This window comes from Erpetoichthys calabaricus, chromosome 5, assembly GCF_900747795.2.
Source record: "Erpetoichthys calabaricus chromosome 5, fErpCal1.3, whole genome shotgun sequence".
NCBI lineage: Eukaryota > Metazoa > Chordata > Cladistia > Polypteriformes > Polypteridae > Erpetoichthys > Erpetoichthys calabaricus.
Window position 1 is genome coordinate 14952166 of NC_041398.2, and position 20474 is coordinate 14972639.

At 43.9% G+C, this 20474-nt stretch overlaps 1 protein-coding gene across 1 annotated transcript; it reads left to right on the forward strand.

Moving 5' to 3' along the window:
* Positions 1-13195: 13195 nt before the first annotated feature.
* On the forward strand, positions 13196-19296 carry LOC127527738 (gastrula zinc finger protein XlCGF57.1-like). The gene is made up of 2 exons (XM_051927450.1): positions 13196-13644; positions 16571-19296. Exons 1-2 carry the CDS (start codon positions 13248-13250, stop codon positions 17977-17979), a joined length of 1806 nt encoding a protein of 601 aa, XP_051783410.1. The 5' UTR covers positions 13196-13247; the 3' UTR covers positions 17980-19296.
* The last annotated feature ends 1178 nt before the right edge of the window (positions 19297-20474 follow it).

A 20474-nucleotide genomic window follows, 5' to 3' on the forward strand; every position in this document is an offset into this window, starting at 1 on the left:
TATTTTAATGTTATATATACTTTCCTTAGGCATTGTATGCAATACCTAGGTGTTATATAGAATGGCAAATGCTATTTAGGCAAAGTATTTAAAAAGTTTTATTGAAAAGATGTATATGAAAAAGGAAGAAATACAAAATAAACCATTTCATACTTTTCCAGGCATTCTATACAGTGCCTGCTTTTCATACATTGCTGATAACACACACATGCACACTGTCACAAAAACGAGACATAGTCTCATAAAGGTTTGGGGCAGCCACCCATATAATTTTGTATCCTGGCTGCAAAGTTGCTTTTTTCTCAAAATATACAGCACTGATGTGCAGACAACGGAGTCCAAAACAACACTGAGGGAATAGGGAAATGGGGCAGGTTTTTAAAGGGGAAGACAGGAAGTGATGTCATAAGGATCGGGCCCATGTTCTTCAGCCATTGGTTCGAGCCCGGACGTGACATCACAGGGGCCGGAGCCGGCAAGGTCTTCTTCCATTGGCTTGGTGCCAGAAGTGACGTCAAGAGGGCCAGATGGAATCTCCCATGGATGGTCTACAGGGAAGGGAGAGAAAGAGTCAGTGCACTCTGCCACATCCCAGAATGTCCCGAAACTGCCGTCACTCAAGCCCTTTAGCTGCCTGCCATGCGCACGTGTGTGACAACACATACATAAAGGTGCTGGTCATAAAACTAGAATATCATGACAAAGTTGATTTATTTCAGTAATTCCATTCAAAAAGTGAAACTTGTATATTAGATTCATTCATTACACACAGACTGATGTATTTCAAATGTTTATTTCTTTTAATGTTGATGATTAGAACTGACAACTAATGAAAGTCCCAAATTCAGTATCTCTGAAAATTAGAACATCAATTAAGACCAATGCAAAAAAAGGATTTTTAGAAATGTTGGCCAACTGAAAGGTAAGAACATGAAAAGTATGAGCATGTACAGCACTCAGTATTTATTTGTGGCTCCTTTGGCCTGGATTACTACAGCAATGAGGCGTGGCATGGAGTCGATCAGTCTGTGGCACTGCTCAGGTGTTAGGAGAGCCCATGTTGCTCTGATAGTGGCCTTCAGCTCTTCTGAATTGTTGGGTCTGGCGTATTGCATCTTCCTCTTCACAATACCCCATAGATTTTCTATGGGGTTAAGGTCAGGCGAGTTTGCTGGCCAATCAAGAACAGGGATACCATGGTCCTTTTAACCAGGTACTGGTAGCTTTGGCACTGTGTGCAGGTGCCAGGTCCTGTTGGAAAATTAAATCTGCATCTCCATAAAGTTCGTCAGCAGCAGGAAGCATGAAGTGCTCTAAAACTTCCTGGTAGACAGCTGCGTTGACCTTGGACCTCAGAAAACACAATGGACCAACACCAGCAGATGACATGGCACCCCAAACCATCACTGACTGTGGAAACTTTACACTGGACCTCACGCAATGTGGATTCTGTGCCTCTCCTCTCTTCCTCCAGACTCTTGGACCTTGATTTCCAAAGGAAATGCAAAATTTACTTTCATAAGAGAACATAACTTTGGACCACTCAGCAGCAGTCCAAAGGTGAGACGCTTCTGACGCTGTCTCTTGTTGAAGAGTGGCTTGACACAAGGAATGTGACAGCTGAAACCCATGTCTTGCATACGTCAGTGCCTGGTGGTTCTTGAAGCACTGACTCCAGCTGCAGCCCACTCTTTGTGAATCTCCCCCACATTGTTGAATGGGTTTTGTTTCACAATCCTCTCCAGGGTGCGGTTATCCCTATTGCTTGTCCACTTTTTTCTACCACATCTTGTCCTTCCCTTCGCCTCTCTATTAATGTGCTTGGACACAGAGCTCTGTGAACAGCCAGCCTCTTTAGCAATGACCTTTTGTGTCTTGCCCTCCTTGTGCAAGGTGTCAATGGTCGTCTTTTGGACAACTGTCAAGTCAGCAGTCTTCCCCATGATTGTGTAGCCTACAGAACTCGACTGAGAGACCATTTAAAGGCTTTGGAGTTAATTAGCTGATTAGAGTGTGGCACCAGGGGTCTTCAGTATTGAACCTCTTCACAATATTCTAATTAACTGAGATACTGAATTTGGGACTTTCATCAGTTGTCAGTTATAATCATCAACATTAAAAGAAATAAACATTTGAAATACATCAGTCTGTGTGTAATGAATTAATCTAATATACAAGTTTCACTTTTTGAATGGAATTACTGAAATAAATCAACTTTGTCATGATATTCTAATTTTACGACCAGCACCTGTATGTACAGTGCATCCAGAAAGTATTCCCAGCACATCACTTTTTCCACATTTTGTTATGTTACAGCCTTATTCCAAAATGGATCAAATTCATTTTTTTCCCTCAGAATTCTGCACACAACACCCCATAATGACAATGTGAAAAAGGTTTACTTGAGGTTTTTACAAATTTATTAAAAATAAACAAACTGAGAAATCCCATGTCCATAAGTATTCACAGCCTTTGCTCAATACTTTGTCGATGTCCCTTTGGCAGCAATTCCAGCCTCAAGTCTTGTTGAATATGATGCCACAAGCTTGGCACACCTATCCTTGGCCAGTTTGGCCCATTCCTCTTTGCAGCACCTCTCAAGCTCCATCAGGTTGGATGGGAAGCGTCGGTGCACAGCCATTTTAAGATCTCTCCAGAGATGTTCAATCAGATTCAAGTCTGGGCCACTCAAGGACATTCACAGAGTTGTCCTGAAGCCACTCCTTTGATATCTTGGCTGTGTGCTTAGGGTCGTTGTCCTGCTGAAAGATGAACTGTTGCCCCAGTCTGAGGTCAAGAGTGCTCTGGAGCAGGTTTTCATCCAGGATGTCTCTGTACATTGCTGCAGTCATCTTTCTCTTTATCCTGACTAGTCTCACAGCATGATGCTGCCACCACCATGCTTCACTGTAGGGATGGTATTGGCCTGGTGATGAGCGGTGCCTGGTTTCCTCCAAACGTGACGCCTGGCATTCACACCAAAGAGTTCAATCTTTGTCTCATCAGACCAGAGAATTTTATTTCTCATGGTCTGAGAGTCCTTCAGGTGCCTTTTGGCAAACTCCAGGTGGGCTGCCATGTGCCTTTTACTAAGGAGTGGCTTCTGTCTGGCCACTCTACTATACAGGCCTGATTGGTGGATTGCTGCAGAGATGGTTGTCCTTCTGGAAGTTTTTCTCTCTCCACAGAGGACCTCTGGAGCTCTGACAGAGTGACCATCAGGTTCTTGTTCACCTCCCTGACTAAGGCCCTTCTCCGCCGATTGCTCAGTTTAGATGGCCGGCCAGCTCTAAGAAGAGTCCTGGTGGTTTCGAACTTCTTCCACTTACGGATGATGGAGGCCACTGTGCTCACTGGGACCTTAAAAGCAGCAGAACTTTTTCTGTAACCTTCCCCAGATTTGTGCCTCGAGACAATCCTGTCTCAGAGGTCTACAGACAATTCCTTTGACTTCATGCTTGGTTTGTGCTCTGACATGAACCATCAACTGTGGGACCTTCTATAGACAGGTGTGTGCCTTTCCAAATCATGTCCAGTCAACTGAATTTACCACAGGTGGACTCCAATGAAGCTGCAGAAACATCTCAAGGATGATCAGGGGAAACAGGATGCACCTGAGCTCAATTTGGAGCTTCATGGCAAAGGCTGTGAATGCTTATGGACATGTGCTTTCTCAATGTTTTTATTTTTAATAAATTTGCAAAAATCTCAAGTAAACTTTTTTCACGTTGTCATTATGGGGTGTTGTGTGTAGAATTCTGAGGAAAAAAATGAATTTAATCCATTTTGGAATAAGGCTGTAACATAACAAAATGTGGAAAAAGTGATGCGCTGGGAATACTTTCCAGATGCACTGTATCTATGTAGATATTTGCTTACATTAGAATTTGTTGTGTCACTCTTTAGCACTCCTGCCTGCCGAGGACAAATCCAGCACCCAGTTGCCGTCCATGTGCTCTTTCCAATATCTCTCCATGTCGACATCAGTTTTCTTTAGGAGACGCTGGCTCTTCTTCCAAATCCCCAAGAATCGGGTGAGTAATGAATTCACCAGAGATGAACCCCGGTGCCCGATTTGTGTGAGAAACACAAGAAGGGCTCAGGGCTTAGGAGGCACGCTGAGAGTTATCTTTAAAGGTGGTGTCACAGAAAACACTCTCATCACCCTGGCTCAATGGCGAAAACTCAGCCAAACGAAATGGATTGAGAGAGAAATGGACTGGAGACCTTCAGATGTGAAACAGGCTTGTAAAAATGTGATTGAAACTTTAGAGCATTTGAGAATTGCATTCATGGAATGAACGTGAGATTGAGCAGTGGCACCGTTCTGGAAACTTTCTATTTGGAAATGTCAGGTTTTGAGCTTTGGGGGTTTATGAAATTGAAGCTGATCTGAGAAATCTTTAATCTTTACTGATGACCAGTCCTATCCTCTGTGGATAGGAGAAAAACTGAGCTGTTAGATGTGAAAGGCACTATATGATAGAGATAAGAAAGCCACTATAAGATAGATAGATAGATAGATAGATAGATAGATAGATAGATAGATAGATAGATAGATAGATAGATAGATAGATAGATAGATCAGAATGACACTATATGATAGATAGATAGATAGATAGATAGATAGATAGATAGATAGATAGATAGATAGATAGATAGATAGATAGATAGATAGATAGATAGGCCACTATATGATAGATAGATAGATAGATAGATAGATAGATAGATAGATAGATAGATAGATCAGAAAGCCACTATATGATAGATAGATAGATAGATAGATAGATAGATAGATAGATAGATAGATAGATAGATAGATAGATAGATAGATAAGAAAGCCACTATAAGATAGATAGATACATATGAAAGGCTTTATATATTACATAGTTTGACCCAATGGATATTCAAAACAGGAGTCCCTGACAATATGTCACTACTTTATTTAGGTATTGTCACCTGTTAAACTTTTTTGTTTTCAGGCAATGTTTTTCAGTGTATTATTTGTTAGGCCAGCTCTGGTTAGGTGCCCAGGTGGTCTCTATTCCAGTTTACTTAAATGCTACTCCCACTGTTCTTAGTATTCTTACTATTACTGCCGTCATTGCCATATTTCCCCCAGGACACACGTTCTCTCTCTCTCTCTCTCTCTTTTTTTCCATCATATGGTGCCTATAACTTTCTGTCGCTCTAGTAAGCTACATAGCTGTGCTACTAAAACACAGCCATCATTAGGATTTGTAACTGTTTCGCTTTGTTTAATGTTTAATCACGTCACTTACCTATTCCCACCTATTCTTTCTTTGTTAAAGTTTTAAAATCAAACTCTGACAGGCAGCACATCAGAGCTAGCATTTAGAGGATAAATCCAAACCCTCCGTTATCTCTAGCTGTGTAAAACTGGCATTCTATTTGACCCTGGCAAACGCTTACGTGAATTTAACCCTTAAACCGCCGGAGCCGGCTATAGTCGCTTCCTGGTGTAATTTGCCAGCAGGCAGGAGCTGATCAGTCCGTGCTGTCCATTCGTTGAGCAGCCAACTCGTGACCACTGGCGCCCACTAGCGAATCAGCCGCTCCATTAGATGAGCCTGCAAACATCAGGCAGTTCAAGCGCATTTGATTCACTGAATTTCATCAATGGCATCAGTTGCACTTTGTACATATAATAAGAGATTGTTGCAGTAGTTTTTAAAATAGTTTTTATAGTTCATTGGCAATGTGTTAAATGATCAGTGTTGCAGTAATTATGATGCTCAATGTGTTCCATTGACATTTCACTTTTTCTTGGTGAATTGTGACGTTTACTTCAAAAGTGCAGCAGAAAAGTAGTTTGGCGTCCGCGGATGCCTTAACCGCCAAGCATGTGGCAGTTTAAGGTGTTTAAACTTTATGATTCGCGTTCACAATTGTAAATTGAATTCATTTAAATTAGTTGAGCCAGGCTCTTAACCTGCTATTGCTCCGTGTTGGGTATGACGTTCATATAAGAAGACCCTTCAACTTGGTGGCAGGATTGGCACGCCAGCCAGTAAAACTACCCCTTACTGTCCCATTCCATTCGAACTAGTGGAGTGCTGAGGTGTCGCCCGTTGCCCGTTTGCCCTCAGGTCCCAAATTGGTATCGTGAGGTGGTTCATCGTGTGGCGGGTGCGGCAATGCGCTGTGTCGCTCTTTCTGTCTCTCTCTCACAAAGGTGTTATGACATTTCAGGGGGCTGAACTGCTCGAACTTTGTTTTTTATTTGAAAATATTACCTTCCAGCTGGAGTTGATTTATGAGTCGGCAGCTCCTGTTAAAGTGAAATCTCGTCTCTTCTATTGTTGGGCGAATAGATTGCGAAGACTTCATCACACTTGTAATTCAAATTCCGCAGTAGGCTTTTTTGATCAAAATGTGATCTGATAATAAGTTTATTGTCCATTCCGAAAGAAAAAAAATAGCCCCGCTATAACAAACTGTTTGCAGACACCGAGGACAATCCACTTGGCTGTCTCTGCTTTAAACTGAACTTCAGTTCTCTCCTTGGAAGACGAGCTCGCGTACTGACCAGAGCGCCTGCGCTGGTAAATAGGCGGGGTTACGCTCCCTGGTGTCGCAGAGTGATGACGTAGGCGTGTCTCGCTCTCTTCCTTTATCTCCCCGCGCTCGCGGCTCCCGCTCCTCAGTCTTCTCATACCAAGAAAAGAAAGTAAAGTCCGTCAGGTGAGAGCAAATCGTGTACGGGTGGGAATGGTCGGCGACGTAACGGGTATAGTGGGGTGCGAGAGCCGCTCAAGTTTGCAATGTTTTGTCTGTGTTTAGACTGAGCGCGCCGAATGGCTGACTCGTCCATCGATAAGTTTGTTGTCTATTACGGGGATTGATTTGTTGAGGGGGGGTTTTCCGACTTGGGCTTGGTGTGTTATTACATTATTCATATTTTGTAAAGCAGGGGCTCTTAAACTCTTTTAATTCGGTACTGGACTGGGCTCGAGGAAAGCGATTAATATCCTATTATTACAGCGGAGTGATAGAAACAAGTAAAAGTGTCCATATAGTTAAGAATATGTGAATATTGTTACCTTCCAAGCGTATTCCTCACATGACTGTTACTAAAAGAAGCGTGGGAAACACACCCCTTGTTAATAATAAAAAAACAAAAATAAACACTTCATCTGTTCTATTTCCAAGCTCGCTTATACAAAACACGCGTTGCGGGAGCCTGTCGCAACAAGGCATGAAGAACCCTAGGAAAGGGCGCCATTTCACACAAACACACACAATGAACAGCAGGAGCGATGGAGCAAAGTCCGTGCACCAAAACTGCAGCAAGCATCCCACAACGACATAGAGAGAAGATCCAAACTCCACACTGGGAGTATCTGGGGCTTGAACCTCAAACAACGGTTCTCATTCAAAACCGGGAATCGATGCCTGAGGTTTAAACGCTTAGTGCAAGAGTTAGTTAAACTGGGGGAGAGAGAGAGAAAATCTTGGGGCGAGGCACGAGGATAATTTAAAATGGTCACTGAACGTCGTCACTTGACTCATGGGGGTCACTTGAGGAGAGAAGTAGTTTAAAAGTTAGTCAATGCAGCTTATTCACCTGCTTTTTTTTTGCATTTACGAAGTTGACTGACTTCTTCACCCAAGGCCGCTTACTACATTTGAGATACAATTGGTTTCAGTTTTGTTTTTTTCCAATTAGTGCAGAAACTTGAAGGGGCTGGTTCAGGGTTACACAAAGTCAAAGTTTTTCAAATGTGCTCCATGTTCATGATACATTTTTTTTCTAAATGTAAATTAATTTATTTAAAGTAATTAAATTATTTAAAAATAACATTTACCAGTTTCCATTTAACAACTTGAATAACCCCAAAAAACTTATAAAAATACAGATAGTGGATACATTTTTAATGTGTTGTTAAGGAATTTAACAAAGACAGAAAAAGACGGGGGGTTGCAGCTGCCGCCGCCGCCGCCGCCTGAATACTTGAAATAGGCTGCCAAGGATGAAAGTCTGGTTCAAATGAAAACGGGTCTCAACAATGGAACAAACGCACAGGCAAACATGGCGGTGGTAGGGAAAGTCGGTCTTTAAGTCCAGGCGAGACTTCCTGGGGTTGGTCTGCCGGTAAAAAAAAGAGGCAGGATCAGTGCACAGTGCCACCTACTGGTCTGGCATGGAATTCTCCCCTTTTTGAGCCCTTCAGTTGCCTCTCCCTGTGCACGGGTGTGACAAAGTGAACGGATAAATCTTAATGAATGAATCGACCAACAGTCCAGTTTGAAATGTTTAATTCAACCAACGGAGATCATGCTGAATCTCGTACTGTTTCCTGGTCTTTTTAAAAATATTTTTTTTGGTGTTCTTACCATTCTCTGGGGTTTAACAAACGTGTCCTTCATACGACCAGTACTACCTCTTGAAATAGTGCTGGGAGTTAATGCTAAGTTTTCATTTGCACTTATAGATATACATTTGCTGATCCAATCGGATTTCGGTAAATGAGGTAAGGCACAAAAAATCCATTCGGTTACTGAGACGCGGAGACCTGCTTCCCCAAAGAGGTAGGATTAGTGTGTGTTGTTGTGCGAGTGTTCACTCTGAGGATGTCAGCTTGGTCCGGTAAAGTGTCGGTCATTGAAGGGGTTTTCCTAAATATTCAAATTTTCATGATATTACCATAAGATGACTTTTAAAAGTAGATTTATTTTCACACACATAAAATCCGTTGCTGGGGAGATGCCACACATACAATAATCAGCTGCACGCCAGCACAGATTAAAATACTTGCTGGGGATCTGCACAGTACTTGCTGGAGAGACGCCATGGTCACGATTATCAGCTGCATGCCACACATTACATCAGTTGCTTGGGATACTCTGTATATATAATATAATAAAAACACACACATGTGCACACACATAAATATATATGTAATGTGTATATAAAGTGGGTATAGAAAAGAATCCCCCCCTTTGAAATATTCCCATTTTTTTGCTTTACAGCCTTAAATGTGAACACACACACTAATATTTCTTCCCAGCTTTACTTACTCAATGCCACCTCTAACATTCAAGTGACAGATATCACAGCTACAGTTCAGAAGAATTCTAACAAATCAAAAACAAGACCTAATGAGATGAATAAAGGACCACCCCCCAAAGTCAATGTCATTTTGTTGCCCCCCCTTTAGCTTTAATGCCAGCCCTGAGTCTCTTGTGATTTTTCTCTATCAGCTTTGCCCACCTAGATTGAGCCCACTCAATATTTGCCCCCCACTCTTCTTTACAGTTGAACTGTTCAAGTTCGCTCACATTGGATGGTGATGTTGGTGGTCTGCTATCTTCAGATCTCTCCACAGATTTTCAGTGTGATTGAGGTCTGGGCTCTGATTGGCCACACCAGGACATTCACTTTTCTCTACTTCAGCCAGTGGGTGGTCCACTTTGCTGTGTGCTTTGGGTCGTTTGTCGTGTTGAAAGGTGAACATTCTGCCCATCTTCTTCAACTTTCTGACAGAGGGTAGCAGGTTTTCCTCAAGTATTTGATGGCATTTTGCCCCATCCATTTTTCCTTGAACCCTAATGAGAGCCCCAGGCCCCCTCCATGCTTTACTGTCGGTATGGTGGGTTGTGGATGGTGAGCTGCATTGGTGGGCTGTTTGACATGGAGTCCAAATAGTTTGATTTTGGTCTCCTCTGACCAGAACACCTTTTTTCACTTGGCATCCGAATCTTCAAGGTGCATTCTGGGAAAGCTCAAACGAGCCTTCATGTGGCCTTTCTTGAGATGTGTGACCCTCCCGAACAAGTCACAATGGTGGAGCGCTTGTGAAATTGTTGGCACCTGCACACCATTAATGACCACTCTGTGCCATCAAATCCTGTAACTCCTTCACAGTGGCCATTGATCTCTCAGGTAGCCTCTCTTACCAGTGTCCTCCTTGCTCTTCCATCCAGTTTGGAAGGTCCTAGTAGTACCAAACACTTGTGTATGATGGACTTTACTGAGCTCCTTGGGATTGATAAAGCCTTTGAAATGTTTTGGTCTCCGTCTCCTGCCTTATGTCTGTCCACAGCTCTATCCCGGAGATCTTTTGAAAGTGGCTGGACACCCATAGTCAGGTGTTTGCTGTCAGTTGCTTTACCAAGGAAGGGAATGAATGGACCAGGAACAGCTTCACTAATCACACTCATTACAATTGAGCACAGCCAGTGACTGCAATGGGAATGGGGGGGCACCGACACCTGATTGAGTTTAGGATGGGGGGGGGGGGTCCTTTATTAATCTCAGCAGATCATGTGTTTGATTTGTTATAATTCTTCTGAACTGTAGCAGTGATATCTTTCACTTGGATGTTAGAGACTGCACTGAGTAAGTAAAGCTGGGAAAAAATATTGGTTTTCATTTAAGGCTGTAAAGTAAAAAAAAATGGGAATATTTCAAAGTGTGGGGGAGGTTCTTTTCTATACCCACTCTGTGTGTGTATATAATATAAATATAGTGACACTAGAGGGCGCTGTCACTCCTCAAAACCACACCGACAAACGTCCAGACACGGTGTAAAAGCACTAGAAATATTTTTCATTTCTTTGTTTCTTTGAAATTGTGCCACAGTCCACCACAATCACCCCAATGAACAATAAATCAACAATAACAATATTCCTCCTCTCCCCCAGCAGCTCCGTCACACTTTCTCCCAACTACGGCTCTGCTTGCTGGGTCTCCCATAGTCCTTTAAGTAATCTTTGACCCGGAAGTGCTCCTGTCCTTCTGTCCATGTGATTCAGTAGCACTTCCAGGCTGAAGAAAAATAAAAATCTTCATCTGACCCGGAAGTACTTCAGTTCTTCCATCCCCGTGACTTGGGAGGACTTCCGGGCTATAGGGAAAATAAAACCCCTGCAGCATCACACGGTGGCACCCACAGTACCCAGCAGGGCTGTGAATCCAAACTCCATCTCCCATGATGCCCTGTGGGAATCCGGGGTACCTCTATGCTGCAGGGAGGATTCCATCTAGCAGCCGAGGTGAGCTGCCGGCCGTCCATCACAATATGAATGTGTATGTATGTGTATGTGTGTATATATATATATATATATATATAATATGTGTGTGTGTATATGTAGTACTAGGGTGTTGTACCATGTTAGCCATTATGAATGTAGAGAAAAGCCAAGCAAAATGGCATCTTACCTGAAGAAGGGGCCCGAGTTGCCTCGAAAGCTTGCATATTGTAATCTTTTTAGTTAGCCAATAAAAGGTGTCATTTTGCTTGGCTTTTCTGTGTATATGTATACTGCACACGACATCCTCAGCTGTTAAGCATTCATTCAGGTGTCCTACTGGAAGTGTTAAATTTGTATTTTTAGTAGTGGTGCTTGTATTTTTAATATATTTTTTCTATTTCTTTAGAAATTCTGTGAGCAAAACCATTTTCATCATTAGGGCAATGTCGCTGGTGGTGTGACGTAGTGGTTAAGGCTTTGGGCTTCAGACCCTGAGGTTGTGGGTTTAAATCCCACTTCTGACACCACATATGTGTCCCTGTGCAAAGTCACTTGACCTGCCAGGGCTCCAATTATGGGGTTTGGAAACAAAAGGAACGTAACCCTCTTTTATCCGAGGCAAAGTGTCAGTCTGATATTAAGCAATAATAAGATAGATAGGAAAGGCACTATATAATATCTTGCTAGCTGTGTAGGCAGTGCAGTGGAGTGTGGTTAAAGCTCAAACTCTGAGGTTGTGCGTTCAAATCCCACTACTGACACCATCGTGTGACTGTCAGCAAGTCAGTGCACTGTAGTGGTAAAGACTTTGGGCTTCAGATTCTGAGTTGGGGGGGTCTCAGATCCCACTTCTGACACCACTGTGTGACCCATAAGCCAATCACTTCATCTGCCTGGGCTGAAATGGGGGGGGGGGGGGGGGGGGGGGTGGGTTGACAAAAGCTTTTATGTAAGGTAAATTACAAAGCGTCAGTCTAACATAAAGCAATAATAAGATGGATAGGAAAGGCGCTATATAATATCCAGATAGATTTGTAGACAGTGTGGTGTGGTGGTTAAGGCTTTGGACTTCAAACTCTGAGCTGGTGGGCTCAAATCCACCAAATCCTGTTCTGTGATATCATCTTCTGTTGAGCTCTGCTCTATTTTCCTATTCTGTTGTATTGAGGATGACTTGTGTTCTGTTCTGTGTTTTGTGTTGTATTGCCCCCCCCCACCCCCTCCCCTTTTCTTTTTGACACCCACTGCACCTGGAAAGGGGTCTCTCTTTGAACTGCCTTTCCCAACGTTTCTTCCAAGGGTTTTTTTTGGGAGTTTTTTTTCTTGTCGTCTTAGAGAGTTGAGGCTGGGGGTTGTCAAGAGGCAGGGCCTGTTAAAGCCCCTTGTGGCACACCTTGTGTGATTTTTGGGGTACACAAAAATAAAGTGTATTGTATAAATCCCACTGCTGACACCACTGTGTGACCCTCAGCAAGTCACTTCAACTGCCTGTTCTCAAATTGGGGGAATAACAAAACAAAAGGGAAGGTGATCAGTCATATCTCAGATGCTGTAAGTCACCTTGCATAAAGGCGTCAGACAAATCGGTGAGTGTCCAAATGTGAGGTGTGGTGTATCATTACGTTGTGTGGGGTCCCCCCGGTGGAGTTTTTGGGAGCTGCGACTGCATTACCAAAGTGTGAAGGGCGTGAGTGGCAGGGCGACATGGTGGCAGCAGCTGCACGGCAGCTGAGAAGTCCTGTGTGGCACAGATTGTACCCATCGTGCACTTTAGAGGGAGCGCTGAACTTCTGGACCACCACAGGATGAGCCTTTTTGAAATCGTGGCCTCAATTCTGGTCAAATTTAACTTCTGCGATTGGGCCTTTCGCTTGCAGTATGCATTGATTGGTTCAAATGGATTTAAAAATAATAGTCCTGGATTTTTCAAACGTGTCCCCCTTTCTGGGCACTTGGCTTTGTACCCCTCTGAAGGACTTGGTCTCCATGTCAAGAACATTTTCAGTCCAAAGGTGCTGAGAAGTTCTTTGGTTAACATGAAAGGCTCACAGACTTTCAAATCTCTCCTTAAAACTTTGTTGGTTGTTTCCTGTGTTTATTTAGCAGGTTTTTAAGATAACCCTGAAATGTGCTCTGCCACCATTTTTTATGAAGTAATTGTAACATTTTGTTTAAATTTTATTTTAACAGATAATAAGGTCCAGGGCTGTCACCAGGAGAAGAGCAGAGTAAGAGTTTGACACAAAAGCATGGCCTTCGCCACACAGAACGACTTGCATTCTAGACTGGCAGCCATTAAACAGGAGGACTGGGAGTGGGTCCCACCCGAGGATCTGCACGTGAAGCGGGAGGGCTGTGAAGGATGGGTTTCAGATTTTAAAAAGGAGGAGCCCACGGGAGAGGCTGCCGAGGTGAAAGCTGAGCATTTGGAATCCTTGGCAGATAATCTCGACCCGCAAAGACACAAACCTGTCAATGTCTTCAAACAGGAGCCTTGCGAAAAGTCTCACTGGAGTTCGCTGGCCCGGGCCGCCAATACGGGACAACCGGCGATCCACAGACTTCTGCTGCAAGTGAAATCCGAGATGTTTGGGGAGAAAATCGCTGGAGGAGAAGAGCAGAAGTCGTCGAGGAGCTTTGGAATAAGTAAGTGACGCCGTTATGTGGAAAAGACGTGAAGGGGAGAACGGGTACAAATTCTGGTAGGGGGGGATTTGGAAATGAGAGCTGATCATACGGCGGATTGAATGAACATAAAGTGAGGGCCTGATTCCTAACAATGCCTGACCTGATAAGCAATAGATGTTAAAAAGTTTGGGCGAACGGAAGAAAACAAAAATCCAAAGTGTCCAGCACATGAGCTTCCTCACATAAAGCTGCGGTTTTTAACAGTGGCCAATATTTGGCTCGGTTTAGTGAAGTAAAAGATTTCAGTCTTGTAAGTTGGAGTGCAGTGAAAGTAATCACATTGATAACAATGAACAACTGTTACTTCTGCGGAGTTCCAGCTACTCGGGCGATTCTTTTCAATGTCATGCGACTTCCTGTGCCAAGATGGGTTCGGAGTGAACGGTTGGACTTCTTAGTCGCATCTTCGCACCCGGCCCGCCGAGAAGCAGGGAAGTTGTGTTCAACGAAATGTGAAAAGTCGGTCAGAAACTGAAATTTGACAGTTTGATGAAGCTGCAGTGCGTTCTGGGACCAAGCTTTATGTTCTCATTGCTGCGTGGCAAAGTCTACTGCAGCAACTTTACTCAGTCAGCAGCCTTCTAGAATGTTCTCTTGTTAAGTTTCGGGTTCCGTTTAAGTGATTTCTGTTTATTTCGAGCACGTTTTTTCCATATCGACAGTCTTCTAGAATTTTCTAATGGTGAGAGATGTTCTAAGCGTCCTTCGGATTCGATGATTCAGTTTTAGGTGTCTGTGTCTGCTGAGTCATACGGTCAGGTTCAGAGTGGTCGTGTTCACCGAGTTTGCTGCTTCAGTGTTTTTAGATCTTTGTTGTCAGATAGTAGAATGACGAGCAGTTCAGAATTTCAAAGGCTTTTATTGGCAATTCCAGGAAGTCCATATTTGCAGGGTTGGCCCTTCTTTCTTTTTAAAACCCCCCTCTCTGCAGTTCGCCCTGGCAGGCTGTCCGTCAATCAACTTCTGGGCTCAATCCTGATGGATGGGCCCCCCCGCCCATTCTTGCAGAATCAGAATTGGTGGGTTGTTGTTTGCCCGACTTGAGGATTGGTTCCTGGCCATGGACACCAAATTTTGTTCCCCCGAGCCACATAGTTGTCACTTTTGTCTTATGGCCTGTTGCTCCATCATGTTCATTGTATGAAAAATTTAAAAAGTCAAGTATTCATGTAGTGGACCAGCTCTGCACCCTTAGCAGGGTCCTGGAGGGTGCATGGGAGTTTGCCCAACCAGTCTACATGTGTTTTGTGGACTTGGAAAAGGCATTTGACCGTGTCCCTCGGGGAATCCTGTGGGGGGTGCTCCGGGAGTATGGGGTACCGGCCCCCCTGATAAGGGCTGTTCGGTCCCTGTATGATCGGTGCCAGAGCTTGGTCCGCATTGCTGGCAGTAAATCGAACCCGTTTCCAGTGAGAGTTGGACTCTGCCAGGGCTGCCCTTTGTCGCCGATTCTGTTCATAACTTTTATGGACAGAATTTCTAGGCACAGCCAGGGTGTTGAGGGGGTCTGGCTTGGTGGGCTCAGGATTGGGTCACTGCTTTTTGCAGATGATGTTGTCCTGTTTGCTTCATCAGGCCGTGATCTTCAGCTCTCTCTGGATCGGTTCGCAGCTGGGATGGGAATCGGCACCTCCAAATCCGAGACCATGGTCCTCAGCTGGAAAATGGGTGGAGTGCCCTCTCAGGGTTGGGAGCGAGATCCTGCCTCAAGTGGAGGAGTTCAAGTATCTCGGGGTCTTGGTCACGATTGAGGGAAGCATGGGTCCGTGGCCAGGCCATTGAGAACTGGCAAACAAAAACCCACCAATTATGATTCTGCGAAAATGGGGGGGCCATTAGTCAGCATTGGGTCCAGAAATTGATTGCCATCCTGCCAAGGTGAATTGCAGAGGTCTTGGGGGGGGGGGGGGGGGGGGGAAGAAGGGCCAACACTGCAAGTGTGGACTCTGCGCGTAAACTTCACATCGTTGTCAATAAAAGCCTTTGAAACTTCTGAACTGCTTGTCATTCTACTTCAGTAAACCAGAGAAACATCTGACACAAAGATCTAAAAACACTGAAGCAGCAAACGTGGTGAACACCAACACTGGGATCATTCTCAGAACTTTAAGGCTATGACAGGATGGTATCCTCACGCTTTTCTGGTGTAACCTACACCTGTGGGCTCAATGATCCTAAGTCTCCACTTAGGACTATACTAAACATGTGACATACCCAAATATTCTCAAACGCGCTTGGTCCAATTCAGGGTCACACACAGAAGGTCAGAGTGTATCCTAACAGCATTGTGTTCAGCCCTGGCTGAGGTTTAGCTCCATCCTAGAGCCAATTTACAGTCCCCATTTTCACCTAATTGCACATTTTTGGAGATGAGGGAGAAGAACGGGTCTTGGTAAAGATTTGGGGGCATCACTTCAATAAAATGGTAAGACAGGGCAGGACTTGATAAGAGCCAGTAACCATAAGAAATAGTTTGAGAGAGTATCAGCTGGACATGGATGGGCTTGAGCTTGAATTTGTCTGAATCCACCGGACCGACACACTTCACCTACACCGCTTGTCAGATCACATTCATCCATTTTCTTATTTGGCAGAGTTGGGAGTCAACCTGAGAAGTGATTCCAGTCCACTGCCAGGTACGATGGCACAAACCTCCACAAGCCGTCACACCAGACAGTGTTTAGCACAGCAGGCTCATGCGTAGGAAAGGAGCGGAAAAGGAGAAATTGAACAGACAGCAGGAAAACCTGCAGAGTCCATTTACACACTGGATAGACCTGAAATGGAACTGAGGTGTAAGGCGGTAACCAGGGTACCATCTGTCACATTTTCATCATTATTATTATTTATGTAAAAATAATAACTGTACTCTTTGTTATTTCAGATTTACAGGATAATGGCAGCTCCTCCCCATCTTCATTTGCTCATCCCTCTCAGTGCAAACAGGACAACGAAAAGATGAGGAAGTCAACAAGAGGATCGCAGAACTTGGCAGCAGCCTCTTTGCAATACAGCTCTCATCCAGCTGGCAAACAAGCTCATATGGAAGCAGTCAACAATGACCAACAGCCAACGTGTAATACAGATGAAGAGGTTTTGTGTAATGGCAAACAGTGCATAAAAACCTTCCAAAACAAATCTGACAGTGAAGATCTTAAGTCGATTCGTATGAAAGAGAAGCGGTATTCCTGCTCTGAATGTGACAAAGTGTTTTCAAGAAGATACAGTCTCCAAAATCACGAAAGAATTCACACTGGGGAGAAACCCCATGGCTGTCAAGCATGTGGCAAACGATTTGCGCGAATAGACTGTCTCCAGAGCCATAGAAGAATCCACACTGGAGAAAAACCTTACCCCTGTTCTAAGTGTGGCAAACGATTCTCACAAATGAGCCACCTCCATATCCACACAAGAATCCACTCTGGAGAAAAGCCTTATTGCTGTTTGGAATGTGGAAAGCGATTCTCACAGAAGGGTACACTTGACAAACATGTAAGAGCTCATAATGGAGAGAAGCCACATTGCTGTACTGAATGTGGGAAGAGATTCTCAGCAATAGGCACTCTTCAGTGCCACATTAGAATTCATACTGGAGAGAAGCCCTATGTTTGTCCGGAATGTGGCAAGCAGTTTTCCCGTCACAGTACTCTTCAGCAGCACAAACAAACTCATACTAGAGAGAAGCCATATTGCTGTTCCGAGTGTGGGAAGAGATTTTTAAAAAGAAGCAACTTGAAATCCCACTTGAAAATTCACACTGGAGATCAGCCTCATTGCTGTTCTGAATGTGACAAATGTTTTTTCTATAATAGTCATCTTCAGGAACATCTGAAAATTCACAACAGAGAAAAACCTCATTGCTGTTCTGATTGTGGGAAAGGATTCTCAAGATTAAGCCGTCTTAAGCTCCACTTGTGCATTCCCAGTAGAGAAAAACCTTACAGTTGTACCGAATGCAGTAGGTGGTTCTTAAAAGCAAGTCAACTTCAGAAACACATTCAAAGTCACACTGTCGAGAAGCCTCACTGTTGTTTGGAATGTGGCAAACGATTTTCACAGAAGAGTAATCTTCGCAGACATTTCAGGGTTCACACTGGAGAGAAGCCTCATTGCTGTTTGGAATGTGGCAAACGATTTTCACAGAAGAGTACTTTTCACAGACATTTCAGAGTTCACACTGGAGAGAAGCCTCATTGCTGTTCTGAATGTGGGAAGAGATTCTCAGAAAAGTACCACCTTCGACGCCACCTCAAAATCCACACTCATGAGAAACCAATTTTCAAATGGCCGTAGCCTTCAGTCATAAAAGAATTCATGCCAGTAAGAATCCTCATAGCTGTTCTGAATGTGGCAAAAGATTCTCCTGTAACCGCCTTCTTCAGAAACACATTAGAATCCACACTGCAGAAAATTCAGGAAATGCTATCCAAAACCTGCCACATGTGAAATAAGAGTTGAAAAACTGTGTGAGTGTGTAGTCCTAAGTTTAATATCCATCCATCATCCAACCCGCTACATAATAACTACAGGTCACAGGTGTCGGCTGGAGCCAATCCCAGCCAGCACAGGGCACAAGGCAGGAAACAAACCCCAGGCAGGGTGCCAGCCCACCGCAGGGCACACACACCCACATTAGGGACAATTTAGGATGGCCAATGCACCTCACCTGCATGTCTTTGGACTGTGGGAAGAAACCCACGCAGACACGGGGAGAACATGCAAACACCACGCAGGGAGGACCCAGGAAGTGAACCCAGGTCTCCTTACTGCGAGGCAGCAGCACTACCCAATGCGCCACTGTGCCACCCCTAAGTTTAATATGTCACTGTGATTTGTGCAAATTTCTATTTTATGGAATCTGATCTCTTCCCCCCCATACAACACATGCAGTACAGCATTAAACACACAATCAGACACAGAGAACTACCATGCAAGCATAAATACAAAAGGATGATGTGCCCATGTGCTACTTTGCATACTCCACCTAACATTACAGGGGGAGGGATTTTGCCATTTAATTTATAGTTCTATTGATTTAGGTTAATATTACGCTGCAATCATTACAGAACCCATTCCCAGGGAGCGTGCGCTCTCTGCTTGATATACTGAAGAGTGTTATTGAAGACCCAAAGGGACCATCACAGGAACATTCCATACCGGTCCCAGTGCGATATCAATGAACTTACTCTCTGCCCAATATTTGGAGCAACCCAGGCACTATGCTAGCCTCTCAACCCAAATTTAAAGAGATAATTGATAGTGTAGCACATTAGGTCTGACGAATGAGGTTCACAGTATTTTTGGATAGTGGTTCCTTGCTGGAGAAATGAACTTCCAAAACTTTTATTTTGAAGATAAGCGTTTCTCACAAATAATCTTTACACTACATATTCAAAATTTCATATTGTGAAGGATGTCAAGCGAGGACGGGCAACCCAGCCGGCGCCGTTACTGAGATCCTTATCTGGTGGGGACACCCATGGCATGGAAGGACAGGGGCAGACAGTTTATACGGGGCATTATCGCTCCTGAAACACTTGGTGCCACCCCAGAGAACATTGGGAACTGTAGTTCACTACCTTAGCACTGTTGGGTTCCATGCGTGCTGCCAGGCGGGTGCAGAAGGGACTAGCAAGCCCTACTTCATCATTTTTATACTGGCTAACATTGCACGATTTTTATATATATATATATATATATATATATATATATATATATAAAATATAATTTATACACACATATATATACAGGGTGGCACAGGGAAATGGGAAATTTTCATTTGACGTTCAATTGCACGACTAGACACATTACAAATTGCGTTTAATGATGAAATGTGTCGTACAGGATATGCGGTTAGTGATGGTAATCAATTTTCCTTTTTTGGTTTTTAAGCAAATTTCATGAAGGCGTTGTCCATTTCTCTGTACACATTCTGACCGCCTGCTTGACGTCACACATCAAGAGGAATGCCAGTGGTTTCCCATTCAATCCTCCATTTTAGTTCAGCAATGGCTGCAGGACGTGTACCTTACTCTTGGCTTTTTCTGGGGACCTTGGGGGGGGGGGGGTCATGGAATGTCACCGTTGCGTGAAATGACGCGCCTTCCAAACAGTCGTCGAATAGCTGCCATCGATTGTCGGGCAGTACGTGAAGTGGCTCCACCCGGGGACTTCTTTTCTTTAAAGGCTGAACCCGTTTCTTCCAAATTCCGCACTCGTGTTTTAAACCGCATGGGCAGACGGGACACGATCGTGACGTCCTAACTGGTAATGACGCCGCAGCAGTCACACTGTCGCCATTCTTATAAAAGGTTTTGACCGCGAACATTCGCTCGTTACGCACCACTCCACTGCTCCATGATAACTAATGGTCCCAAACAACTGCCAGGGTCGCCAACACCTAGTTGCAAAACTTCCCCTTTTCCCTGCTACTCACACACACACACACACACTTAGCTGTGTGCATCTAAGATGGGTTGACATCTAAATAATTAACATAGACCACTGCATTCATGTTTGCGGTGTACCATGTATTGTAATTTCTTTTGTCCTGTAAATAGCAATAAAATGTGTTGCCCGTGTCATTCCAACAGATGGTGCATCACTTACATTTGTAGTAATAAAACGCACTGTTACAAATATTTGTGAAGCGCCATCTGTTGAAGTTAAAAAATGACATGCGTTTTATTCTTATACATGTTTAATGATGTGCCATCTGTTGGAATGACCGATACATAGCAACTGGATGGATACACAGACACCTATCCTTTTATTTTGGTGGACTTGCT

Bases quoted from the DNA above. Each gene is read 5' to 3' on its own strand.
- LOC127527738 (XM_051927450.1), top strand. From the start codon at position 13,248: ATGGCCTTCGCCACACAGAACGACTTGCATTCTAGACTGGCAGCCATT. The intron at 13,645-16,570 runs GTAAGTGACGCC...TTGTTATTTCAG, and splicing joins GTCGAGGAGCTTTGGAATAA to ATTTACAGGATAATGGCAGC.